The sequence below is a fragment of the Drosophila albomicans genome, chromosome 3, assembly GCF_009650485.2.
Source record: "Drosophila albomicans strain 15112-1751.03 chromosome 3, ASM965048v2, whole genome shotgun sequence".
Lineage (NCBI taxonomy): Eukaryota > Metazoa > Arthropoda > Insecta > Diptera > Drosophilidae > Drosophila > Drosophila albomicans.
In genome coordinates this window covers 18245866-18257557 of record NC_047629.2, presented here as the reverse complement: position 1 = coordinate 18257557, position 11692 = coordinate 18245866, and the positions used below count along the sequence as shown (strand labels likewise).

Below are 11692 nucleotides of genomic sequence, written 5' to 3'. Positions count from 1 at the left end.
CATTTATCAAAATTTGTTTCCCCGCGTTTTGTAAGAAAAATACCGTTACTCTTTTTTGATTAAGAATTTTCTTGACATCTTTTGTTCTTAACGGAAATCTGATTAAAGGTTAAGGAAAAATGTTCGCCACAGACTGTAAATTACTCAAAAAAAACTTTAAAAATAACAAGCCATTTAAACCGACTTTTTTACTTAAAAACATTTTGTCAAAATACCGTTCAAGGTCTACCCCGATATTTTGCATTTGGTATATATCGAGAATTTCGCTTCAGGTCACACTCTAACAATTTGTTAAATTCTCCAATAGGAAACAAATACGTTCATATATAATTCAGCAGTCGAACTAATCAGATCGCAAGTGCAGAGTTCTCGCAAACGCCTTTCGCTAAATCAGAGAATAAGTTTTATTCAACAAAACCAAATTTTTGTTTCTTTGTGCGTTAAGTTGCAATCATTAAGTGTGAAAATGCCATCAAACATGAATAATAAACTGTAAGTAATGGTTGTTTTTTTTTACAACCATACAGAGAGAAATAATAGTGCAAAAATCGATTTTGTAGTGAAAAATGAGAATGCAAAATAAAAAAAAAAAGTGCTGGGTACCGTAACAAATCGGATCCAATCCAATTGGTGGCATATTAATTTTAGAGTTATTTATAAATAAATACGAATGGCAAGTTGTATGTACAAGTAGTGTAATTGCTAACAAATTTCGGATCGGTGTTGGTGGTTAACTGTATACATGTAAATATATAGCAAGTATATACGTATTATGCATATTGGTGCATGTATGTGTGTTGCTCATTGCAGATGAGAGTGTATGCGTGAGCGCACATAACCAAACAAAGAAATGAGATAATGTGCGAACAGTAGGTAAAGTAAATGATTAATTTCAAAACATACATATTTCAATAACGATTTGTGTTTCTTTGGAATATAATTTTTTACTTTATTTTTTTGCGTATTTTATTTTGTTTTTGTTTTCTTCCCCTTTAGCAGCCATCTTTTTCACCTTTAAAACATGTTGTTGTTGTTGTCGTCTGTTGACACCCCGAGCGAAACAGACGTGAGAAGTCCGGAGGAGATGAATACAAAAATATAAAAGAGGAATACCGATAAATATACTTATGTATATGAACTGTTGTGCATTTCATTTAACGTTGCTTGAGCTTTATTTACCGCTCTCGTCACATACATTATTTGCTTTATTGACGTGAAGTGTTCGACCGGTCTGGCAACGCTGTTGAAATTCCAACACAAACATATGTATTTTCAATTGTGTGTGTAATCGAACTATTTTTATGGTTTTTTTTTTTCGATTCGTTTTGAAAGTCATTTTTAATTCGCTGAATTGACTTTACTTTCAATTTGTGCTTGAAGCGTTTACAATACGCAGTTGCATGACAACAACTTTTTTTTTTCTCTTGGCCCAGCGCCATTTGGAACTTTCTAGGCGAACAGCTAGCTTTTTTATTTTACTTTTATGTTTTGCTAATATTTGCTCTTATTACGTCTTAAGCAATAAGACTAATGGCTACCCTTATCTGTCTACTCTCTCTCTCTCTGTGAGCAGCACAGTCAGCATTGCTTGCACTCCATCTGATTATCTCGCTGCCAAAATAAACAAACGGAAGAACACACACAACAGCAACAACAAAAAAAGCTTCCACCCCATGACTTTGTGTGTCGTCTGTGGAGAGAACAAAAAAGAATTGGAACTCCAACCGGTTTGTTTGTTCCAATGTTATTCCAGTATTCTTGTTGTTGTCGTTAAAGTGTGCTGAGCACTTGTTACTGTATTAGAAAGTTTCATGGAACAATGGCATGGAACATGCTTAGGATTCAGTCGCCATTTTCTTCTACTTTATTAATCAATTTTTCCATACATAATATATAACTACATATGTATCTCTTGTCAATTATACTGAATTTAACAAAAATTGCGAAACCCAAATCACAGAATCACTCATCTGCATGGTGAAGTGCAACTTTGCTTTGCTGCGGGCAATGATTTTCGGTCCCGCTATTGGACCTCTTTTATTACGTCACAACAACAACTACAAAAACAATGTGAAGCGGACGCTTCGTGTATTTCCGAACAACGGAAAATTCCACTCGCCATGTTGCACTCAGCTGTGTGGCAAGTACAACCTTATGTGTGAGCTTGTATGCTTGTGCATAGTTGTTTGTGTGTATCTGCTGCAAGAACAACTCAATATTGGGTTAATCGACTATAAGCGAAGCGTATGCGAGTGAGCGAAAGGGAAAGAGGCACTTTGGCAAATGTTGCTGACTCAGGTCAATTATGAAAGAGAGGGAAGGAGGGTGATAAAGATTGCATCCACTTTACACGTTCACGTTGCCAAACAACATCCCACATCTTATCATAATGATAAACATTATAAAGCTGTCGCATTCATCTATCTTATCGGCTTCAGCTTTTGTTAACAAACAAATAATAAAAAAAAAAAAATGAATTGCTTGTGTTTATTTTTATGACTCTTTTTTGTTTTATAAAGAACAAGAACGAAATCTTTCAAATTGTGTGTGTGTTTGCTTATGTACATATGTATATGTATGTGTATTTAATGCCTCTCGTATGTGTTTGCTTTTTAAGCTAGAATTGTAGCTATTTACCTGTTATCCCATTGTTTACAGACAGCCGCCGCCTAATGCAGCAGTCAGCTAGCTATCTGTCCAATTGACGTGTTTATACAGCAACCGACCCATTTACGTACAAGCTATATATGTACATAGATATTTATTCATCTACCTTGGTAGTTAATCTAACTCAAATTATCTAAATTATAGTGTTTCGTAAGATCCGCTTTGAACATTGCACTTAGAATTCATTGCAGGCTCCATTGTTAATTCGTTCCACATGTTTCAAGATGTCTAACATGTGACTCATTTAAATTTTTGCATTAAAAGCTTGACGAATTTCAATTCGTTGGGCAAAACGTGAGCACTGGACTACTTATACATTTGCAAAACACATGCAGACATCAGCAGAAAGACCACACACACAGTAGTTTGCATGCATGTGTGTGAGCTTTCCTTATATTTGTTTACGTTTTTGACCGTCAACCGCAGACAGCGCGTCACAAAGCCAGACATCGATTGACGATTTTATTATCGTTATCGCTTATATTGTTTTTTAGCTGCAAAAGTTATTAATGCTACTTGCACGTGCTGCAGGCATTATTTTTAATGAATTGTGAGCACGCTAAAAACACATTTACCACATCCTATATACTAAGTACATATAATTCTATATTTGAACTATTTCAGGGTATAGCGAAATTTTCTAGACGCATAATTGAATTTTGCCGAGTAAACAAAGAGCACAAACAAGAAATACACATACATATACCTATGTATATTTATTTTTACTGCTTTGCAATATATTTGTATGTTTGTAAAGCTCAAATTGGCTGCAATGAAAATATAATTGGTTTTTATTTTTTCTTGATTTTAGTTACCACTTGTTTATTTAGACTCATTATCCGAACAGAAAAACTAGGGACAATGTTCGACCTTGAAGAAGGCACAATATCAAAAACGTGCCCAAAGACAGGCATATTTATTAAATGTGAGAAGAATGACTGTACCTTGTTTGTTTGTGCCGATTTAACCGCAGCAACATGCCTCTTATTATTATGATCCCAACCAACTAAGTATAATAGTATATCTGCTGTGCACAAATACATGTGCATCGTTGCTTGCCTAAGTGTGTGTGAGTGAGTGGGGGAGAAGGAGGAACAACTAAATCTTTTTCGAAATAAATGATGCCACCGTCGTTTAGCTGCCGTCAGTTGGCAGACAAACGCTCAACGCTCAGCTACGGCACAACGGGAAAAGCGGCAAGCATACAAAGCAAAAGCAACACACAAATCTGTTTATTGCTGTAAAAAGCAAACAAGAAAAGTAAACGCCTTTTCAATGTAAACTTCTAGACGTTTCGTCTAAAGAGTAAACAAACTGTGATAACGTAATTAGCACAAAAAGCAACAGACAACGTAACTTAAACTGTGATTCAATTGCATATACATACATAAATTCTATATACATATCAGATACTTATCTAGTTAGTGACAGTGATTAAAAATGCAGCAACAAGAAGAATTGCAACCAGCGTCAGCTAATTCAGAGGATCAAGTTGGGTAGGTGAAAAGCCTTTTTTAAATATGCTTTGCCATTGCATGCTTTAAAACACACAGAGTTGCGAAGTTGGCCAATTTGACTCCAAAAGTAAGAGGCTTCAAGTTGCCTTTTCTGATTATTTTACAAGCATTATTCGCAACACTGCTGCATTGCTGCCCAATTCAAGCGAATGCTTTTCATATTTACAAACGCATTGCACGTGCCATCGATTTAATTGGCCTCTCCCTCTGACGTATTCCAAACATTAGCTGTAGCTTAACGGTCCACGCGGTGCACTGCCTGCCTCTCCTTCCTTCTGCTGTAGTCGGTTTCTCCGTCTGCACTCTCTCGCTCTTTCCAAGCAAAATACCAAATTCTTCAGTGACGCTCTCATTCTCAATTCGTTAACGTTTGCCAAGTGCGCAGTTTGTTGTCTAAATTGGCATCAATGAGGGAAAATGGGACGAAAACAAGAACCGCTGCCCGGTAAATGTATGACAATTGTATTTAATTTGTTTGTGTCTGTCCCACCGCTAAATAAATGTTTAACTAAATGTACCATGAATATGAATATATTCTAAACGTATTAAATAAAAAGCGAATAAATGAATAAAGAGAGCTGTCCGTCGACAGTCCAGTAAGAATAATAATACTGTCATGGAATTGCTCTCTTTGAATGATATTCGATAGTGCCCAAAACTAACGTTTTAATTAACTATTTTGTGTCTCGTCTCTTATTTTAATGCGTCCATTGTCCTTTCTTGAAGCTCTCTATATATGTTTTGCAGATGCTTTATTGCGAATAGCGAAATGAAGAGAGCTATCCGTCGACAGTCAAGTTAAAAAACATATTGTAATACTGTCATGGAATTGCTCTCTTTGTATAATATTCGACAAGCGACGATATATACTGTATTGTATACTACATGTTCAGTAAAATGTCCGATTAATTGGTGTTGGATTCTTCTTATACTTTCAACAGGCAACAAAAAACACACAAGTCACATTTTTCATATTCAGAATTCTGATGTTCGTTATTGTTTTCATGACAATATATAAAGACTTTTCCTTGAAACATGCGACCCGCCCGCTATAATATATGTATATGTATATCTCCCGTGACTTATATGGTAGAATGTGTGTGCTCCTCTCCTTGGCATCTTACAAGCCGCCGCGTCCACGTCCGCCTGTGGGGCCGCCCTGCCAGGCACCTCGTCCGCCGCCACCTGGTGCTCCCGGTGGACCACCACCTCCTCGTCCACCACCCGGAGGTCCAGTTCCTCTGCCACGACCTCGCGCTGTGGATATATGTTTAAATATACACATGCAAATATTGTATGTGTGCACGACTCACCCTGTGCTCGAAGTATCGCTGCTTTGCCGCGACCCGCTGTTCCACCCAATCCCTTGCCCGTCTGCTTTTTAAACATGGGGGCATTCTTTAACATGTCGGGCAGTATGAGAAAACGTATCTTTGATCCGCGAATATATACATTCTCCAAATTGGCGGTGCGTCCGTCCCTATAGGTAACGGTTATCTGTGTCATTTGGCAATTCATGTTGTCCTCCGCTTCGATGAGTTTGCCGCGATACACTTCGCCGGTAATTGTCTCACAAGTAATAATGTGGCCCTCTGCTTCATGCAAAACTTTAATTGGTACGCCAATCGACATGTTTTATTTTGTGGTATTTCTAGTTTTCACAAGTAATTTCTTTATTGATTTTAATATGATTCTTCCGACGCCGCAAAAATTCTTGCTGTTTTTTCTTTGCACAAACGTTTACGAGTGAATATGTAAGTGTGTGCGAGACAGCTGCCCGCGCCGCCATGCTGTGGTGAAAAAGTGTGCTAAGCCGCAGGGTTGTATTTCTCACCACATGGTTGCGTGAATTTGTTATCGTTATCGCTATCGCTGTTGTCGTAACCAGCATTACCGATGCTTTGTAGATAGCGCCAAACCTTATCTTTATAAACATTTCCAGATATACGTCTGCGTCATAAAAACTTGTGTTTAAATTAATTCAGCTTTCCTGATAAGCACTGCACACAATTATACCGTCTGTCAGTTTTACATTAGCTATTGCGTTGTTAAGCTGTGTTAAGTGCCTCGCCACCAATTGCCTTTATTAATCATGAATTGGTAATTTATCGGAATTCAAATTACTACAAAATCGACAGGCCCCAATCCAAATAATGGAATTTTGAATTTGAATTGTTTCTATGATCCATAATTTCTTCCACAGCGACCCAATTTTAAGTAGTGGCTTCGTTAGAAGAGACTTTAATGATAGCGGAGTTGCTGGATGTGCTGCTGCTGATGGCAAGCTCCGTACCATCTCGACTTCGTCTTGCGCCACGAACATGTCGACTGAATCCTACCGCATCTCTCTCGGCGTAGGGCCTCTGTGGTGGTCCTGATGTCCCTGTCCACCACAGAACAGATCACGATAGGGCATCGCTCTTGACGGGTAAGCAAACGAAAATCAATAACTAAATAAAATTATGTACAATTACCATTTCAATTTCCCTTTTTTTTTTATACAATTTTGTAGGCTACAGCCGGAAGTCTTCGGTCGACTCGGCTGGCGGCAGCTTGTTTGAGGCCAGCTCTCGGGCATCGTCATCCTCTTCGTCGTCGGATATCTCTGACACGGAGTCGCACGACATTCATTCGTTGTGCTCGGAGGACGACTGCCAGGAGGTGTTGCGTCAGATCTTGCAGCATGACCATCCGGTGCAAATTTCCATCAAGTTGCACGTCACTGAAGACCAGTCCACCAATTGGATGACGATTTTGAACCCGACCAATAACATCTTGTATGTCGCATTCCCAACTGAATTGCCCCCAGCTGGCTCCAAGGATACGTTCATCTCGCTCTTGGAGTTCGCCGAGGACAAATTGGAGGTGGACGGTATTGTAATGGTTATGCGCAAAGATCAAATCGATTGCGGTCGTTTGATTGAGGCATTCCTATTCATGGGCTTCGAACCACTTTCGAGAAAGTCACCCAAGGCACCACCAGCAGCCGTCAATGATAACGATAACTACTATTTCCTTTATACCATCGAGGAGTAGGCGTTGGGAAGGGCGTTGACAAAACCTCCCAGTCAAACGATTTAAAAATGAAACTTACCGAAAATCCGAAACATCAATACTAAACAATTACGTATTCCAAGTTATCCACACCAATATTTAATACCTGTAGTGTTTGCTATAATAATAATAATACCAATAACAATCCGAGTAGTTGATCACCATTAAACAGACATATTGACCCACAATGTGTTCAATGGAATATCAAGTTTCAAAATTTTAAAACATCATAAAAAAACAAATCGTTTAACCTTTTTGTCAACGGGACTTTTTCTATTGTGTGTAGCCCACATTTTATTACCAACAATGCGTTAGCCACGTTAAGAGCAAGCTTCAACTTGTCGTAAATTATTACACAAAAATATATTCAAAAATCGAAAGAAAAACGTAAAAAAAACTATTATAAATATGAAAATGCTAAAAAAAAATAATACATATTAGTCTTAAGTTTATTTGTGAAATATTTCAATACTTATTATTTATGTCTTATATATTTTTGTCACATTTATTTGCATTGTATTCGAAACAAAATATGTTATACTTATTACTACTATACTTTTCTTAAAACAATACTTTTTTAAATTCAACAAATGTATTTCGTATAATCAATTATCTTATTCACATATATATTATATTATTATTATTATATTCAGTCTTATATACTTATGTACGATGAACAGATGCATTCTGATGGAAAAAACAAGTATATTTATATAATGAACTCGTAACACCTTTAACAACAAGCAAACACTTACATATTTAGAGCAACACATATTCAGAGAAATAAATAACATACAATAGATTAAACACAGATAAACACACCAGCAAATTTAACCTTTTTTTATTATTTTATTATTTACTATATATATTTGATTTCAAAGAATACGCAATAAATATATCAATCCAGTAATATTTTGAATGGAATCTCCGCTTTTTAAAAGCTTATTATCTTTGCAAAAAAAAAACAAGCTAATCTATAGTGGTTTCGCCATGAATTAATAATACCTGGCGAATTATGGGAGATAAGTCTACTACTGATTAGTGAAGAGGCAGCTATAAATACGGGAATAGATAACTTGGCACTTGGAATTTTTAATTGAGTGGATCGCTGTAGCATTCAGCTTTTGTATGCCACTTCGTTTATATAGCGGTCACATTCGAAACTGATTGTGAAATCTAACTATCATCAATATAATCTCCTGACGATCCACGTATGTGTTAATAGACTTCGACCCTTGGCCACGTAATTACCTCAAAATTATTCGCTATGGTTATTCCTACCGAGAACTGTCCTTATCCACGATCATCTATATGCTCGATCCAAGCTTAAACCTGCCTGGGATAGAGCATAACTATTAGAAAATACATAAACAAGCGACTGCCCTCTATATCGGTCTTTATGGGCGATAAAATAACGACCACTGACGCATACACGTGTATCGTACATGCGAGTGAGTACTCGTATATGTATGTATGTTTGCTGCTTTGGTTGGTTGGTATGTATCTATAATATAGGGGCTGGCCATATAAAAGATAACGTTATAACCAGCAGCGGAAGAGTTTCCGAAAGCAGTCGACATTTGGACGCCAGCCTTTACGCATCGCGAAGTTCGTCAGGGAAATATTATTATTATAAAGGAGATACCATGTCTAAAACGGTGAGAGAGTATTTGTTTTTAATGGGCCGTGAAGGGGCCGATATTCGTTGTTATCTTATCCGATTCGATAACAGCTGGGTATTGCTTCAATCCATAGTTGTGCTTGCACATTAGAAATATCAAATGCGAAGTTACGTTCTTTATTAATTTCATTATTGGTTTATTCAGGTGTTTATCATTGCAACTATTCTGATTTCCGTTGCGCTGTTGACGCAGGCAGCTGAAGACAGCCATCGGCCACACAAACACCACAAACGTCAGCATTCCCAGACAGTGGGTCAGCACAATTCCCATCTGCCGGAGCATGCCAAGCACCATCTGCACGATCTAGTTAAAGAGAAATCGAATCATGGCCCGGTTCCTGTGCCAATGGCACCACATCACTCCAAGGCGAATCGCCATGGAAGACACCACAAGGATGGTCAGAGGAAGTCACAGAAGGGTTCGAGGTCAACAAAGGGACATCAACAGCAGGTGAAGGATGCCATCCATAAAGTGCATCAAGCCCATGGAACACACACAAGGAAACATGGTCACGGCAGATCGCACCATTAGAGGCATAAAGCATTTGCTAATATTTTTTATATAAATTGACCTGAATCAATCATAACTTATATTGTAAATTATATACTTTAATGTAATTCCGAAACTTTTTGATGCCACTTGAAAATAAAAGAAAAGAAAACCTTTTAAGTTTTAGTGAAATTTACAGTTGTTTTCACATTTTTGCCAAAAACTTTGAACTTGTTGATCTTTAAATACACATACATATATAATAGTCTTAACTTGAGTGTGTCGTAAATACGTGGAGCGGGGTCCAGGTTCAGGTCCAATTTAACCACAAACCACATTTGACTTGATGGTTGCCCCTTTGTGCTCCATGTTACGATTGCCGGGCTGATGTCTAGCCCCATAATTATTATATCAACTTCTTCGGAAGCACTTCAGCCAACTTGCAATCCAGTTTTTCAACGTAACTCAACTACATCGCAAACAGTGAAAATAAAATAACAACAAAAATATTGTGTATAAAACAATAAAGTTACTTTTGTTTCTCTCGTGTGTGGTTAAGCTGGTGTTAATTGTAGCGGGGTCAAAAGCATTAATGACGTCATCCAGTGTACCAACAAAAACGTGTAAGAAAGCAGATGTTGGATATATCTGACTCTTATATACCTGTTATACAATTTGTAACATTGCAAAAGGTCTATTATAAAATTAAACTTCATTACAACATAGTCTGTAAAACTAATTATAGTTTTAAGGTATAATTCCCAGAATCTTATATCTTATACTAATCTCTACCAACACTCTATACGCTCAGAAGTCTATCGAATTTCCAGTTTCTGATTTCGTATTCTAATCTATTCTAACGCTTCTATGCCCTCTACCTCAGAAGTCTATATCATTTCCAGTTTCTGATATCTTATACTAATCTCTACTAATTATATGCCATCTTCCTCAGTCTATATAATTTCCAGTAGGTGATATCTTAAACTAAGCTCTTCTAATCTCTTCTATGCCCTCTTCTCAATAGACATTAAACTGGCATGCCCTTCTATCGCATTTGTACCGGGTATAATAAGCCAACCTAACTTGATTTGGACGACACAGTGATCGAGTGAAAGGAGAAGCAAGTAAGCATTATGCAGCATACTACGAGAGTAATTAAATTTATATGATGATACTAATGCCAAAATGGAATAATTTAAATAAATGCACTTCAAACTTTATTCAACTTCTAAGAAACGTAAAAAGATTTACCTTGATTTTAAATTGATTGCTAAAGATATATAATTTATTTGGTTGTTAGTTTGGTTACAAAATGATCAACAGGAATAATACTACATTTGTACACTAAAATCATCATTTCAATTTGTTGCCATTGTTCAAGTCGAATGCTTAACCCCAAACTGGATAAATGGGACGACGATAGTAGCGTCCGTAGCCTCGGTAGCCACCATATCCATATCCACTGTATCCGCCGTATTTATAGTAACTGCTGCCGCCGTAATAGGGACTGTAATAGGAGGAAACCGAGGGTACATAGTATCCATAGCCAATACTGTCTGCTGTGGAGAGGTCGTCGCCCTCAACTTCGGCTGACAAACTCTATTCAAACAAATTAAATTAGAATTTAATTTAAGTATGTATATATTTCAAATATTTCTCTTACCTCTGAAGGTGCCGCATTGGCTGGAGTCAGCATCAAAACAAAAACACTCAAGCACAGACTAACTATCAATAGCTAAAAGTAGAGCAAAGATAAGTAATTGAACAATGTTCGGCAGCTTAATCTGTACCTTTGCCATTGTTAATATTGTTTGCGAAATCTCACAGTACTTGTATTTCTGTTATTTTTTTGCTTTAGCAAATTATCACCTTTCGTCCGAATAGGTTCTGATTGGGAGAACTGTTGTTGATGCACTGTGATCATAAAGCAGATGCCCAAGATCTTTTATAGTGCGCAAAAAAGGCCGGAGATCGATTTCGCACATGATCATTGATTGGTCAAACATTAGACTGGATAAGTCGTTAGCTGTCAGGAAATTTTGTAAGTATATTTATATTTATGTATCAGGGTCAAGTTTTCCACACAGAGTTTTTTGTTTCATTATCGAATGCAAATATAATTAAATCTAATGAGATGACTAGTTCATTATCAAAACATGTTTTCCTTTGAGAATCTAACACAAATTCGTTCATCTCATGAGTGGGTAAATATGCTGACGCACTCGGTAAAAAAGTTAATAATTAGAATAGTAAATAAACATATGTATATATCTATTGACCAGC

General features: G+C 37.0%; 4 protein-coding genes across 4 annotated transcripts; 2 read left to right on the top strand and 2 right to left on the bottom strand.

Moving 5' to 3' along the window:
* Positions 1 to 3821: 3821 nt before the first annotated feature.
* LOC117567761 (ornithine decarboxylase antizyme) lies at positions 3822 to 8162 on the top strand. Its single transcript, XM_034247952.2, is given in 4 exon segments — positions 3822 to 4163; positions 6388 to 6559; positions 6561 to 6612; positions 6697 to 8162. Coding segments are annotated over 4 exon segments (804 nt in total). The 5' UTR covers positions 3822 to 4107; the 3' UTR covers positions 7221 to 8162.
* On the bottom strand, positions 5145 to 5953 carry LOC117567762 (small nuclear ribonucleoprotein Sm D3). The gene is made up of 2 exons (XM_034247953.2): positions 5498 to 5953; positions 5145 to 5441 (listed from the first exon to the last, which is right to left on the bottom strand). Exons 1-2 carry the CDS (start codon positions 5814 to 5816, stop codon positions 5305 to 5307), a joined length of 456 nt encoding a protein of 151 aa, XP_034103844.1. The 5' UTR covers positions 5817 to 5953; the 3' UTR covers positions 5145 to 5304.
* Positions 8163 to 8779: 617 nt separating the features above from the next.
* LOC117571071 (histidine-rich glycoprotein-like) lies at positions 8780 to 9601 on the top strand. Its single transcript, XM_034253040.2, has 2 exons — positions 8780 to 8896; positions 9065 to 9601. The coding sequence occupies exons 1-2, from the start codon at positions 8885 to 8887 to the stop codon at positions 9449 to 9451; spliced, it is 399 nt and encodes a 132-aa protein (XP_034108931.1). The 5' UTR covers positions 8780 to 8884; the 3' UTR covers positions 9452 to 9601.
* A 1065-nt stretch (positions 9602 to 10666) lies between these two features.
* On the bottom strand, positions 10667 to 11339 carry LOC117569441 (uncharacterized). Its single transcript, XM_034250604.2, has 3 exons — positions 11200 to 11339; positions 11073 to 11144; positions 10667 to 11008 (listed from the first exon to the last, which is right to left on the bottom strand). The coding sequence occupies exons 1-3, from the start codon at positions 11206 to 11208 to the stop codon at positions 10799 to 10801; spliced, it is 291 nt and encodes a 96-aa protein (XP_034106495.1). The 5' UTR covers positions 11209 to 11339; the 3' UTR covers positions 10667 to 10798.
* Positions 11340 to 11692: the final 353 nt, after the last annotated feature.